At 37.8% G+C, this 13,860-nt stretch overlaps 1 protein-coding gene across 1 annotated transcript in view; it reads left to right on the forward strand.

Moving 5' to 3' along the window:
• Window positions 1–13,860, forward strand: part of BUB1B (BUB1 mitotic checkpoint serine/threonine kinase B) — a 57,570-nt gene that overhangs the window by 15,668 nt on the left and 28,042 nt on the right. Inside the window, exons 6-9 of the mRNA XM_060147060.1 lie at window positions 5,865–6,034; window positions 7,465–7,679; window positions 7,852–7,943; window positions 9,495–9,724. Coding sequence (XP_060003043.1) covers window positions 5,865–6,034; window positions 7,465–7,679; window positions 7,852–7,943; window positions 9,495–9,724 — 707 coding nt within the window. The remainder of the gene's footprint in view (window positions 1–5,864; window positions 6,035–7,464; window positions 7,680–7,851; window positions 7,944–9,494; window positions 9,725–13,860) is intronic.

Genomic DNA, 13,860 nt, shown 5'->3' on the forward strand with positions numbered 1-13,860 from the left:
GTTCCATTGATTTTTCTCTTAATTGATATTCTGCTCTTAATTTTATTAATTTCTGCTCTTTATTATTTCCTTCTCTGTGCTTGATTTGGGTTTAACTTGCCCTTCTTTTTCTAATTTAAGGTGACAGAGCACTAATTTCTAGAATTTTCTTTTCTAATATAAAAAATGTCTGTCTAAGGACTGCTTTAGCCGTATCCCACAAATTTTGATATAATATTATATTTTCATTTTCATTCAGTTCAAAATATTTTTAAATTTTCTTTATGTCTTCCTTTTGATCCATGGGTTATATAGAAGTGTATTGTTTAATTAGGACATGTTCGGAGATTTTTCAGATATCTCCCTGTTACTGATTTCTAGTTTAATTCCATTATGATCAGAGAACATAATTTGTATGATTTCAATTCTTTTGAATTTATTAAGGTTCATTTTAAGGCCCAGAATATGGTCTATCCTTGTGAATGTTTTGTGTATACCTGAAAAATATGTCTTTTCTGCTGTTTTGGAGTAAAATGTTCTGTAAATGTCATTTAGGTTAAGTTGATTGGTAATCTGTTCTAGTCTTCTGTATCCTTGCTGATTTTCGGTCTACTTGCTCTATCAGTTACTGAGAGAGGAATTTCGAAGTTTCTTTTATTGTGTTTTGGTTGTTTGTTCGTTTTTCTTGCCGCCTGGCTTGTGAGATCTTAGTTCCCCGACCAGGGATTGAACCTGGGCCCTCACCAATGAGAGTGCAGAATCCTAACCACTGGACTACCAGGGAATTCCCTCTTTTATTGTGAATTTATGTTTCTTCTTTGAGCTCATATCAGTCTTGCTACATATATTTTGAAGTTCTGTTGTTAGGTTTATACACATTTAGAATTGATCCCTTTATCATTATATAATGTTCATCTTTATCCCTGATCATACTCATTCTGAAGTCAGCTTAATCTGATATTGATATAGGCAGTCCAACTTTCTTTAGTTTGCACGGTACATCTTTTTCCTTTCTTTACTTTTTTTCTTTTTTTAACAGTTTTAGAGTTGTGCAGCCATTGCCACAATCTAATTTTACAACATTTTTAACACCCCAAAATGAATTCCATACTTATTAGCAGTCACTCCCCATTCCCACTCACCCCAGTTCCAGGCAACCACTAATCTGCTTTCTCTCTCTGCATTTGCCTCTTCTGGACATTGCACGTAAATGGAATCCTACATTATGTGGTCTTTTGTGACTGGCTTCTTTCACTTAGCATGTTTTCAGGGTTCATCATAGATGAACATAGTTGTGGCATATATCAGTATTTCATTCCTTTTTATTGTTGAATAATATGTCATTCTATGGACATACCACATTTTGTTTATCCATTCTTCAGTTATTGGGCATTTAGGTTTTTATTTTTGGCAATTATGAAATAACGCTGCTATAAACATTCACATTACAGGTTTTTGTGTGGATTCCCTTTTACTTTTTTCTTTTTAACAAAGGGAGTTCTTTTTTTTGTTGAAGTATAGTTGATGTACAGTATTGTAAAAGTTACAGGTGTACAATATAGTGATCCACAATTTTTAAAGGTTATACTCCATTTATAGTTATTATAAAATATTGGCTGTATTCCCTGTGTTGTATAATATGTCCTTGTAGGTTATTTTATACCTAATAGTTTGTACCTTCCAATTCCCTACCCCTATGTTGCCCCTCCCCCTTCCCTCTCCCCACTGGTAACCACTAGTTCTCTATATCTGTGAGTCTGTTTCTTTTTTATTTTATTCACTAGTTTGTTGTATTTCTTAGATGCCACATATAAGTGATATCATACAGTATTTGTCTCTGTCTCTGACTTATTTCACTTTGCATAATCCCCTCCAAGTTCATCCATGTTGTTGCAAATGACAAGATTTCATTCTTTTTTATGACTGAGTAGTATTCCACTGTATATGTATACCACATCTTGTTTATCCATTCATCTGTTGGTGGACACTTAGGTTGCTTCCGTATCTTGGCAATTGAAAATAACACTATTCTGAACACTGGAGTGCATTTATCTTTGCAAATTAGTGTATTTGGTTTTTTCTGGATATATACCCAGGAGTGGAATTGCTGGGTCATATGGTAGTTCTGTTTTTAGTTTTTTGAGAAACCTCCATACTCTTTTCCATAATGGCTGCAGCAATTTACATTCCTACAACAGTGTACAAGGGTTCCCTTTTCTCCACATCCTTGCCAACATTTGTGATTTGTGTTCTTTTTGATGATAGCCATTCTGACAGGTGTGAGGTGATACCTCATTGTGGTTTTGATTTTCATTTCCCTGATGATTAGTGATGTTAAGCATCTTTTCATGTGCCTTCTGGCCATCTGCATTTCCTCTTTGGAAAAAAGGCTTTTAAGGTCTTCTGCCCATTTTTTAATCAGGTTGCTCCTTTTGCTTTTAACCTGTCAATGTCTTTATATTTAAAGTGGTTCTTACACGCTAAAGAGTTGGGTGTTGTGTTTTTCTCAGTTCTTGCAGTATCTTTTATGTGGTATACTTAGAACATTTTAATGGAATTATCAATCTTGGGGGATTTAGATCTGTTATTTGTTTTCAGCTTGTTCTCTGTCTTTTGTTCGTCTGTTGCCCCTTTCCTGTCTTCTTTTGGATTATTTGAATTTTTTTTTATTTCATTTAAATTTATTTTATTGGCTTTTTGTCTGTTACTTTTTTAGTGGTTGCTCTAGGGTATATTATACATATATCTAACCTTTCACAGTCTCCTTAGAGTTAATATTTTACCTTCAAGTAAAATATAAAAGCTTTATAACCATATAGGTTCTTTATCTTCCCGACTTTTTTGATATACTGGTTGTATGTATTATATTTACATACATTGAAAACCCCATCCGGGACTTCCATGGTGGCGCAGTGGTTAAGAATCTGCCTGCCAATGCAGGGGACACGGGTTCGATCCCTGGTCCACGAAGGTCCCACATGCCCCGGAGCAGCTAAGCCCGTGAGCCACAGCTGCTGAGCCTGCTCTGTAGAGCCTGCGCTCTAGAGCCCGTGAGCCGCAACTACTGAGCCCACGTGCCACAGCTGCTGAATCCCATGCACCTAGAGCCTGTGCTCCACAGCAAGAGAAGCCACCGCAATGAGAAGCCTGCACACCGCAAGGAAGAGTAGTCCCCGCTCGCTGCAAGTAGAGAAAGCCCATGCGCAGCAACAAAGACCCAACACAGCCAAAAATAAATAAATAAAATAAATAAATTTTTTAAAAAAAGAAGAAAACCCCATCAGACAATGTTATAATTTTTGCTTTCATCAGCCATACATATTTTAAAGAACTTAGGAGAAAAATAATCTTTCATATTTACCATTTTTGTTCTTTCTTTATTCCTGAAATTCCAAGTTCTCCTCTGGTATCATTTCCTTTCAGCCCAGTGAGGGGTTTTTTTAGCCATTCATTTAGAGTGAGTCTTTTGCCTAAAAATTATCTTAGTTTTGTTTTCATCTGAGAATGTCTTTATTCATCTTCATTCCTGAAGGATATTTTCACTGGATGTAGAATTCTGGGTAACAGTTCTTTTAACATGTTTCTATCTTCCGGACTCCATGACTTCTGATGGGAAACCTGTAGTCATTTGAATGGTTCTTCCCCATTTTTTGTAGTGTGTTGATTTTCTCTGGGTATGTTTAAGGTTTTTTTCTTCAACATTGCTTTTCAGCAGTTTGATCATGATGTGTCTAGGTGTGATTACCTTTATGTTTAATCCATTTGGGGATTACTGCATTTTTTGAATTTGTAAATGCATGCCTTTCACAAAATTTGAAAAGTTTTTAGCCATTATTTTAAAAATATGTGTCTAGGGCTTCCCTGGTGGCGCAGTGGTTGAGAGTCCGCCTGCCGATGCAGGGGACACAGGTTTGTGCCCTGGTCCAGGAGGATCCCACATGCCGCGGAGCGGCTGGACCCGTGAGCCATGGCCGCTGAGCCTGCGCGTCCATAGCCTGTGCTCCGCAATGGGAGAGGTCACAACAGTGAGAGGCCCACGTACCACAAAAAAAAACTAAAGCAAAACGTGTCTATACCTTTTCTTCTGGGACTTCAGTTACACATATGTTAGACTTTCTGATATTGTCCCACAGGTCCCTGAAGCTCTGTTCATTAAAAAAAAAAATTTAACCTTTATTCTTTCTGTTCTTTAGGGTGGCCAATTTTTATTTATTTGTTTTCAGGTTCATTTACTCTTTTCTCAGTCTTCTCCATTCTGATAATGAGTATATCCAGTAAATTTTTTATTTCGGATACTGTGTTTTTCAGGTCTAAAATTTCCATTTGATTCTTTTTCATACTTTCTGTGTGTCTGCTGAGAACTATCTTTCCACTCATTTCAAATGTTTTTACCTTTATCTTATGGAGCATCATTATAATAGCTGCTTTAAAATCTCTGTCTGAAAACTCTAACACCTGGGTCATTTGATGTTTGTATCTGTTGATTTTTTTTCCTTTGAGAATCGGTCACATTTTCCCAGTTCTTCCTGTGTGACTTAATTTTGGATGATATCCTGGACATTTATCCTGAACTATTCGACTCTAGGTCCTGTTGGTTGATGTTCTCTGGAGAATGTTGATGTTTTTGTCTTATTAGGTAACTAACCTTCAGATATCATAATTTCTTTTTCATCTTATGTGGATATTGGTTCCAGTGTCAGTTCAATTTTCCAAAGACCTTTGGGTCTATCCCATGTGTCTGTTGCTCTGGGGTTAGTCTAGGACTTGGGCAGTGGTTTATACTATAGTTCAATTCTCAAAGCCTTTTCTCTGCTGCTTTGGGTCTGCCCTGTGTATGCATAGCTCAGGGGTGAGTCCAGAGCTTGTGCCAATTTATGTATAGAATTAGGAGATCCCTTTCTTCAGCTCATCCTCTCCAATGTTTCTCCCATACTCATTGGCCCTCAGAGTCCTGTTTTTCTAGTCCTCTGGCCAGAAAGATGAGGTTTCTCTAGGAGTTTTAGCTTCCTACACCACCAGTGTAACAATTCAAAGTGAGGAAAAGAGATGAAGGGGAAAAAAAAAAAAAAACCAGGAAGCAGCCCTGTGTGGGTTGTTTCTTCAAGTTTGACTCCTCTCCACAGTCCACTTGCTTTTGTTTACGTTTCAGAGATCTCAGTTGCTTTTTTGTATTTTGTCTAGAGTTTTTAATTCTAATCAGTGAGAGAGAGAGAAGCTATCATGAGCTTGTTCCATCTTGGCCAGCGTTCGCAGTTTATTCAGTTTTTTCACCCTTTTGATAATGCTTGAAACTTGGGCAGCAGCACAGGAAGTTTAGACTTCAAACTTCTGCCAGCTTTACTAAAGTAAAATGTCCTGTTGGATGCAACTTCATTTCATCTGATTCAGGAAAAATGGTGGTGTAGGGGGTAGGGCGGGGATTCTATGTAGAGAGAGAAAGACATGCAGCGATAAAAATAGACGTGGCAAGATGTTAACAATTAGTGAATCTAGGTAAAGGGTATATGGGTGCTCATTTACTCTTTCAACTATTTCGTGAGTTTAAAAAGTTGGTGGGAAAGTCTCATCTTAATAAATTCTATGATCTTAATCTTAGACATCCTGATCTGATCCTGAGATCAACTTACTCGTGCTCTTCAGAGTATTTTTAATTGGTCAAGTTTGGACATACAGAGGGGGAGCTAAATCATTCTAGCCAAAACCTTTCCTGATTTCAAGGTGGCTTTCTTTATTCCTGAGAGATTAAACACTTTCTTTTGGCTATTTGTATATATTTCTTCCCTTATCCCACTTTTCGCCCTTGTTTATTTAACAAATTAAGAAATTTGAATCTGCTGAGTAGTGTTCATCTCACCAAATGTTAATTGTCCATTCTCTTACTTTAGACAATTCCAAGCTCGAGTGTCTCGGCAAACTCTGTTGGCACTTGAGAAAGAAGAGGAGGAGGAAGTTTTTGGATCTTCTGAACCACAACGAAGCACATTGGCTGAACTAAAAAGCAAAGGGAAGAAGACAGCAAGAGCTCCAATCAGCCGTGTAGGAGGTGCTCTCAAGGGTAAGTTTGTTAAGTGTTATTATGGGAAGCTCTTCGTCTCAGGTGGTAGGCAAATTATGTAAGGAGAACATGTATAAATATATATGTGGACATTGTCCTTCTGTTCTGAGTACTAGGTAGCAAAAAAGAAAAGTCTAAGGAGAACTGAGATCACAGTGTGCAGTAACACTAGAACATGTCAGCATTTTGTCTCTTAATTAAGAAAAACCCATTCTGAGGCCCTTATAATGCAAAAGAAAAAGAGAGAGAGAAAAAAAAAACCTAACCTAATATACAGGGAGCATCTAGAGTTTCTCAGTTTTAGTTGTTAGTTGAAAGAATATATGCAATAATGTAGCAAGTATTATCAAAGTAAAGCTTACATGTACCAAATCCTCAAAGAATGTTTTAACTTGGTCTTCAGCTTTTGAGGGGTCAGAAATTGGGCTGTCTTTGTATACCTAAAGATGATCAGTAATAGCTTTTTTAAAAATTCACTATTTTTTAGGGAAATTTAGGTTTACAGCAAAATTGAGTGGAAGGTACAAAGATAAATAATTATTAACCAAATTTATAGCAGTTAGACATGTAGACCAGATTTTTAAAAGATCTCTTATCCCTTTCCTGATATCAACTTTTAATACTCAGAATGGGGACTTCCCTGGTGGCACAGTGGTTAAGAATCTGCCTGCCAATGCAGGGGACATGGGTTTGAGCCCTGGTCTGGGAAGATCCCACATGCCGCAGAGCAGCTAAGCCCATGCACCACAACTACTGAGCCTGCACTCTAGAGCCTGTGCGCCACAACCATTGAAGCCTGTGCGCCCTGGAGCCCGTGCTCCCCAATAAGAGAAGCCACTGCAATGAGAAGTCCGTGTGCAGCAACAAAGACCCAATGCTGCCAAAAATAAATAAAAATTAATACTCAGAATGTTCCTTGGAGATCTGAGAATTAGGGTATAAGGAATATAGTCTTAAAGAATATTTCATCCAGATCATGATGAAGCTTGATTCTAATAAGCAGCCCCACTAAAGAGAATACCACTAATAAGTGGGCTAATTTGCTTTTTCTAGGTTCAGTACACTTCAGCTGATTTCCATTGAGAGAAAGTTTTAAACTGAAAAATGAAGATTAAGATTAGGTTAGTCTGGTAAAATTAGGCAATGTTAGAATGATGACTGAAGGAAGATGTAGAATTTGTTTCTTGGATATCTATGCAGAAAAGATTACAGGTGAGGGAAAAGAGGTAGGGTATAAGTAACATACAGAATGGACTTAAAAATTACTAATTTGATCCATTAAGGTTTTTAAAATTATTATTTAAAAAAATCTATGATTGTGTGGTAGTAGAAGTAATCTCCTTGATTTGGGAAAGAATTAGGTATACCTTCTTGGGCATCTAAATTGATAATTAAAGATTTTACATGGAGTTTTAATATTTTTCTCTTAGCTCCAAGGCAGAACAGAGGACTCCAAAATCCAGTTCTTCAACAGATGCAAAGTAATTCTAGAATTACTGTTTTTGATGAAAATGCTGATGAACCTTCTAGAGCGGAGTCATCTAGGCCTACAGGGCAGCCATGGATAGCACCTCCTGTGTCCAGGGCCAAAGAGAATGAGCTGCAAGCTGGCCCTTGGAACACAGGCAGGCCTTTGGAATACAGGGTAAGGACTCTTAGATCCAGTTTATTTGCTGACATAACAAAGACTTCAGAGTTAGAGTAGATGAGTATTTTTAGCATCTCTCTTAATTCCTCTTGAATAATTAGGCATGGTCTGCATATGTTGTGTCAGAATGTAAAACCATGGTAATTTTAGTTTTCTTCTTCATCGCCAGCCTCGTGGCAATGCAGCTTCTATGACAGCTGTACCCTCTGTGCTTCCCAGTTTTACTCCATATGTGGAAGAGACTGCACAACAGCCAGTTATGTGAGTTTGGTTTCCAGATATTTTGAGGTGGGAATTATGAAGAGTGGGCAGGGGCACCTATCCTAGTTCCCAAAGGCATTTTCTTCTTTGTGGGGATGAAGGTAAACCAAAGTTTTATTTCCTTTACATCTGTATTTTTTTGAGTATGTTAGGGCTAAAAGACTATTTGTTGGTATTATTAAGGAATAAACTCAATAGGTTTATATTTACATTGCTGTAGTCAAAGACAATCACTGTGATTTAAATGAGGTGTTCTACCTTTGTTATTGACAGTAATGAGAAATTATGGCAGTTTTTCCTCGTAACCTGCTTTTTCTTTCTGGATGTCTTTTTCTTCCTAACCCTTGGCATTTCTGTTTATAAGAAAAAATATGATAGATGATGATTAAATAAACAGGCAGTCTGAGATTCAGTCTAATATGTAACATTGTGGAGTTCTAATATTAGGTCGTATTTTGCACCCCATGGCAAGAGTTTCCTCATAACTAAGCTATAACCCTTCGTATATGCTAGGTATGATGTTTGTGTGGGATTTTCATAGAGTCTTTTATCAGTTGAGGAAGGCTTTTAAGCATGTAGATGCTTGGGCCATTCAAGGTTCTGATCCAGTGTATCTGAGGTGAAGACCAGGTATCTTTAGTTGTAAAAAGGTACATAAGAAAATAAAAGATACATAAGTGATTCTGATCCATTGTCCAGATTGAGAACATCTGCCCTATCCCGATTGAGGTACTTAATGCTTCATTCTTTTCAAACCTATATTACCACTCTCATTCTTCCCCCTCAGCTGAGAACATTGAATTTCACATCATCAGTTCCCTAAATGCTATATTCCTAACTCTAATTCTTTGGGGTGCTAAACAATGGAAAATGGGCTGTATTGCATAAGTTAACTTCATTTCATACACTGGCTTTGATTTAGATATTTCCACAGACATAGAAAATAAACTTATGGTTACCAAAGGGGAAAGATGAGGGGAGAGATAAGTTAGGAGGTTGGGATTAACATATACACATTACTATATGTAAAATAGATAACCAACAAGGACCTACTGTATAGCACAGGGAACTGTACTCAATATTTTGTAATAACCTATAAGGGAAAAGAATCTGAAAAAGAATATATCTATAAGTATATATATATATATATATATATATATATATATATATGTATAAGTGAATCACTTTGCTGTATATCTGAAACACAAATCAACTATACTTCAATAAAAACAATTTTTTTAATAAAAATATTACCTCCTTTAAAAAAAAGATATGGTATTCAGATTTATTTTTACCTATAAGTAATAAAAGCTATATGATGACCCTAACTTACACCTAATTTCCTTCTTCATCATAGTAGTACTCAGAACATAATTGTTGATGGACCATGTAAATTATTTTTAGCCTGTTTTCTCAGTCTTTTTTGTTTTTGGTTTTTTGGAATCGCTCACGTATAGCCTCACTACTGACATTGTCCCTGTGTTCTGTCAAAACGTAAGAAATAACTCATTTGATCTGTATGGTGAATAATAATTATCTTGCTTCTTTTAGGACACCATGTAAAATTGAACCCAGTATAAACCACATTCTAAGCACAAGAAAGCCTGGAAAGGAAGAAGGAGATCTCCTGCAAAGAGTTCAGAGCCTTCAGCAAGAGTCTGAGGAGAAGAAAGAGAAAATGATGTATTGTAAGGAGAAGATTTATGCAGGAGTGGGGGAGTTCTCCTTTGAGGAGATCCGGGCTGAGGTTTTCCGGAAGAAATTAACAGAGCGAAGAGAAGGTATGTGTATTGATCTAGTTCAAGTTTGTAAAAATAACTTAGTTGTAGGAAGATTGAGTTGATATGTTAAGTCTGAGGAAAATTACCCCATTGTGTATACCTTTATGTGATGCTTCTGTGGTTTCTATGTTTCTCCATTTAGGCTGAATTTCCATTGTTGCTTTCCATGAAACCCCTGAGGAAAAATATTAAGCAACTAAGTTTGTGTTCAAAAGTAAAGGAACTGCATGACCAATTCATAATTTCCCTGCAATCGGCAGACAGAGTGCTTTTCCTAACATTTCCTAAATATTTCACTTTACTTTTGATACTTCAGCCGAAATTTCTCCCAGGGCTTATTTAGGTTAACATACTCACTCATTTAGATGATAGTGATGTGTACTGTTTAGTAAAGACATTATGTTCTTTCTAAGTTAAGGGAAGCTTCACTATAAATTGAAAAACTGGGAATTTGGGGGAAGTGGGAAGTGGTTAGTGGTTCTGATTCTGAAGCCTAGAAGTACTTGGGGGCAAGAGGTGTGAAGAATAGGCTGAAAGTAGGGAAGTATAGCATTTAGAGCTTAAGGCATTAGAAGATGCGCGAGAGTACAGAAAGGGAGGTAGGGGAGAGTCCAGAAATAAATTTCATTCATTTAGACATTTTGACTAGGATCTATACCAAGAAAGAAGAAATTTTTTTTTTTTTTTAAACACAGGCATCCAGAGTAACCTACTATTGCAGCTCAGCTCACTTAAGGAGACGTGGCATTCATAAGGCTAGCTGGGAAACTTAACCATCACTTGTAATTTGTTTGAGAAAAAAATATTTCAGAGTTCCAGGTGACAAGTTAGAAGCAAACGTCTGTAAAGCAGACTGTACGTTTGGAATTGCCCTATTTGTTACATCAACTGGTGCCTTCCAAGGTTGACAGAAGTGCTCTGGGCTCAAATAATACATTGAAAAATGGAATCTACGTGTCTAGGTAGGAGACAGGGAATGGTTAAAAAGCAAGGAGCTGGTTGTGTAAAGCTTTTCAAAGTGGGAACCACCACAACAAAGAAGTAGGCTAGCAGAGTAGCCAAATATGAGCTGGGAGGAACTAGGTACTTAGATTAAAACGACTGCTTCCTAAAGGGAAGGCTCTAGCTATGCCAAGTATATACAGGTAAAATAGTACATTTTATTCTCAACTAGCCAAAGAAGGACCTGAGCTAGGGTTAGTTGGGATTTGAGTAGTTAAAAAAAAGTATTGACCTTTGAGGATATTTTAATACTCATTTCCTAAACTTGTCTCTGAATCTAGTTTGTACTCTTATAAATCCTTATGCCTATAAGAAAGAGGTTTCTTCTTATACTGAAAATTAGCTTCAAAGATTGTTGCAGACTTTCACTCTCAGGTAGGGATATGAGAAATGAGGAAGCCACAGGTTGGGCCTAAAGACAAGGCTGTTATCCTTTCTTACCACTGCTACTTCCAAACCATATTCCCCATCCTCCTTCAAAAAGCTTCTTTTGGATTCATGTCTTCCAATTTTTCTTTTTCTGCCTCTTCAGCCTCCTTAGTGTTCTCACCTCAGACTTTTTAGTCACTCCCTGTCACTCATTAACTGACTAAGCACCTGGCTCATATCTTACTTTCTACTCCCTACATCATCCACTATACTGTGTTCCCCTGGCAGAACCTCAACCCTGCTTAAATCCAGCTCTCTGCTCACACTCTGTACCTGCATCGAAGTATTGATAGTTTAAATGTAGCTGGAGAAAAATGCAACTGTGTGCATCGGTCTCATTTTAAATTCTTTTTTTTGTGGGGGGGGGGTATAGTTGTTTTACAATGTTGTATTGGTTTCTACTGTACAGCGAAGTGGAGTTCCCTGTGCTATACAGCAGGTTCTCATTAGTTATCTATTTTATACATATTAGTGTATATATGTCAATCCCAATCTCCCAGTTCATCCCACCCCACACTTTCTGCCCTTGGTAGCCATACGTTTGTTCCCTGCATCTGTGTCTCTATTTCTGCCTTGCAAACCAGTTCATCTGTACCATTTTCCCAGATTCCACATGTATGTGGAAATATATGCACATATATTCCACATATATGCAAATATATACCATATTTGTTTTCCTCTTTCTGACTTACTTCACTCTGTATGACAGTCTCTAGTTCCATCCATATCTCTACAAATGACCCAATTTCGTTCCTTTTTATGGCTGAGTAATATTCCATTGTATATATATACCACATCTTTTTTTTTAATATATAAATTTATTTATTTTTGGCTGCATTGGGTCTTCGTTGCTGTGCGCGGGCTTTCTCTAGTTGCAACGAGCAGGGGCTACTCTTTGTTGTGGTGCCCGGGCTTCTCGTTGTGGTGCGCGGGCTTCTCTTGTTGCGGAGCACAGGCTCTAGGCACACGGGCTTCAATAGTTGTGACATGCAGGCTCAGTAGTTGTGGCTCGCAGGCTCTAGAGCACAGGCTCAGTAGCTGTGGCACATGGGCTTAGCTGCTCCGTGGCATGTGCGATCTTCCTGGACCAGGACTTGAACCTGTGTCCCCTGCATTGGCAGGCGGATTCTTAACCACTATGCCACCGGGGAAGCCTGTACCACATCTTCTTTATCCATTCATCTGTTGATGGACATTTAGGTTGCTTCCATCACCTGACTATTGTAAATAGTGCTGCAATGAACATTGGGGTGCGTGTGTCTTTTTGAATTATGGTTTTTTCTGGGTATATGCCCAGTAGTGGGATTGCTGGGTCATATGGTAATTCTATTTTTAGTTTTTTAAGGAACCTCCATACTGTTCCCCATAGTGGCTGTATCAATTTACATTCCCACCAACAGTGCAGGAGGGTTCCCTTTTCTCCACACCCTCTCCAGCATTTATTGTTTGTAGATTTTCTGATGATGCCCATTCTAACCGGTGTGAAGTGATACTTCATTGTAGTTTTGATCTGCATTTCTCTAATAATTAGTGATGTTGAGCATCTTTTCATGTGCCTCTTGGCCATCTGTATGTCTTCTTTGGAGAAATGTCTATGTAGGTCTTCCACCCATTTTTTGATTGGGTTGTTTGCTTTTTTGATATTGAGCTGCATGAGCTGTTTATATATTTTGGACATGAATCCTTTGTCAATTGCTTCGTTTGCAAATATTTTTTCCCATTCTAAGGGTTGTCTTTTCGTCTTGCTTATGATTTCTTTTGCTGTGCAAAAGCTTTTAAGTTTCCTTAGGTCCCATTTGTTTATTTTTGTTTTTATTTCCATTTCTCTAGGAAGTGGGTCAAAAAGGATCTTGCTGTGATTTATGTCAAAGAGTGTTCTTCCTATGTTTTCCTCTTAAGAGTTTTATACGGTCCAGTCTTACATTTAGGTCTTTAATCCATTTTGAGTTTATTTTTGTGTATAGTGTTAGAGAGTGTTCTAATTTCATTCTTTTACATGTAGCTGTCCAGTCATTTTAAATTCTTGACCACAAATCTCAAATGAGCATTTACCAGTGCCTAACAATCATTCTAGTTTCCTGGTAGGTGAATTTCTTCTTTCTGCTAAACAACTAATTTAATTTTCTTTCATATTTTCAAATCTGCATCCCTGTCCCTCCTCACCTATAATCTCGTTTCTAGTTTCATTGAGAAAATAGAAGGAATGTAATGGTAACTCCATTTTCTTCCACCAAATCTACCATATCTGCAGTCTGTACCTATACACTCATTCTTTCTGTTAAAATTAACGTTTCCCTGGGGCTTCCCTGGTGGTGCAGTGGTTAAGAATCTGCCTGCCAATGCAGGGAACACGGGTTCGAGCCCCGGTCTGGGAAGATCCCACATGCCACGGAGCAGCTGAGCCCGTGTGCCACAACTACTGAGCCTGCGCCCCTAGAGCCCATGCTTCGCAACAAGAGAAGCCACCGCAATGAGAAGTCTGTGCACCCCAACGAAGAGTAGCCCCACTCACAACTAGAGAAAGCCTGTGGGCAGCAATGAAGACCCAACATGGCCAGTAAATAAATAAATAAATAGATTTTTAAAAAAAATTAATGTTTCTCTGTTCTTATCAAAGGAGTGGCCCTTTTTTCTTCCCCTTCCAGTATTTTCCCTTTTTACTAAACCATTCTCACTAATTTATACATATATACTCTAATGTCCCC

Source organism: Lagenorhynchus albirostris, chromosome 1, assembly GCF_949774975.1.
Source record: "Lagenorhynchus albirostris chromosome 1, mLagAlb1.1, whole genome shotgun sequence".
Lineage (NCBI taxonomy): Eukaryota > Metazoa > Chordata > Mammalia > Artiodactyla > Delphinidae > Lagenorhynchus > Lagenorhynchus albirostris.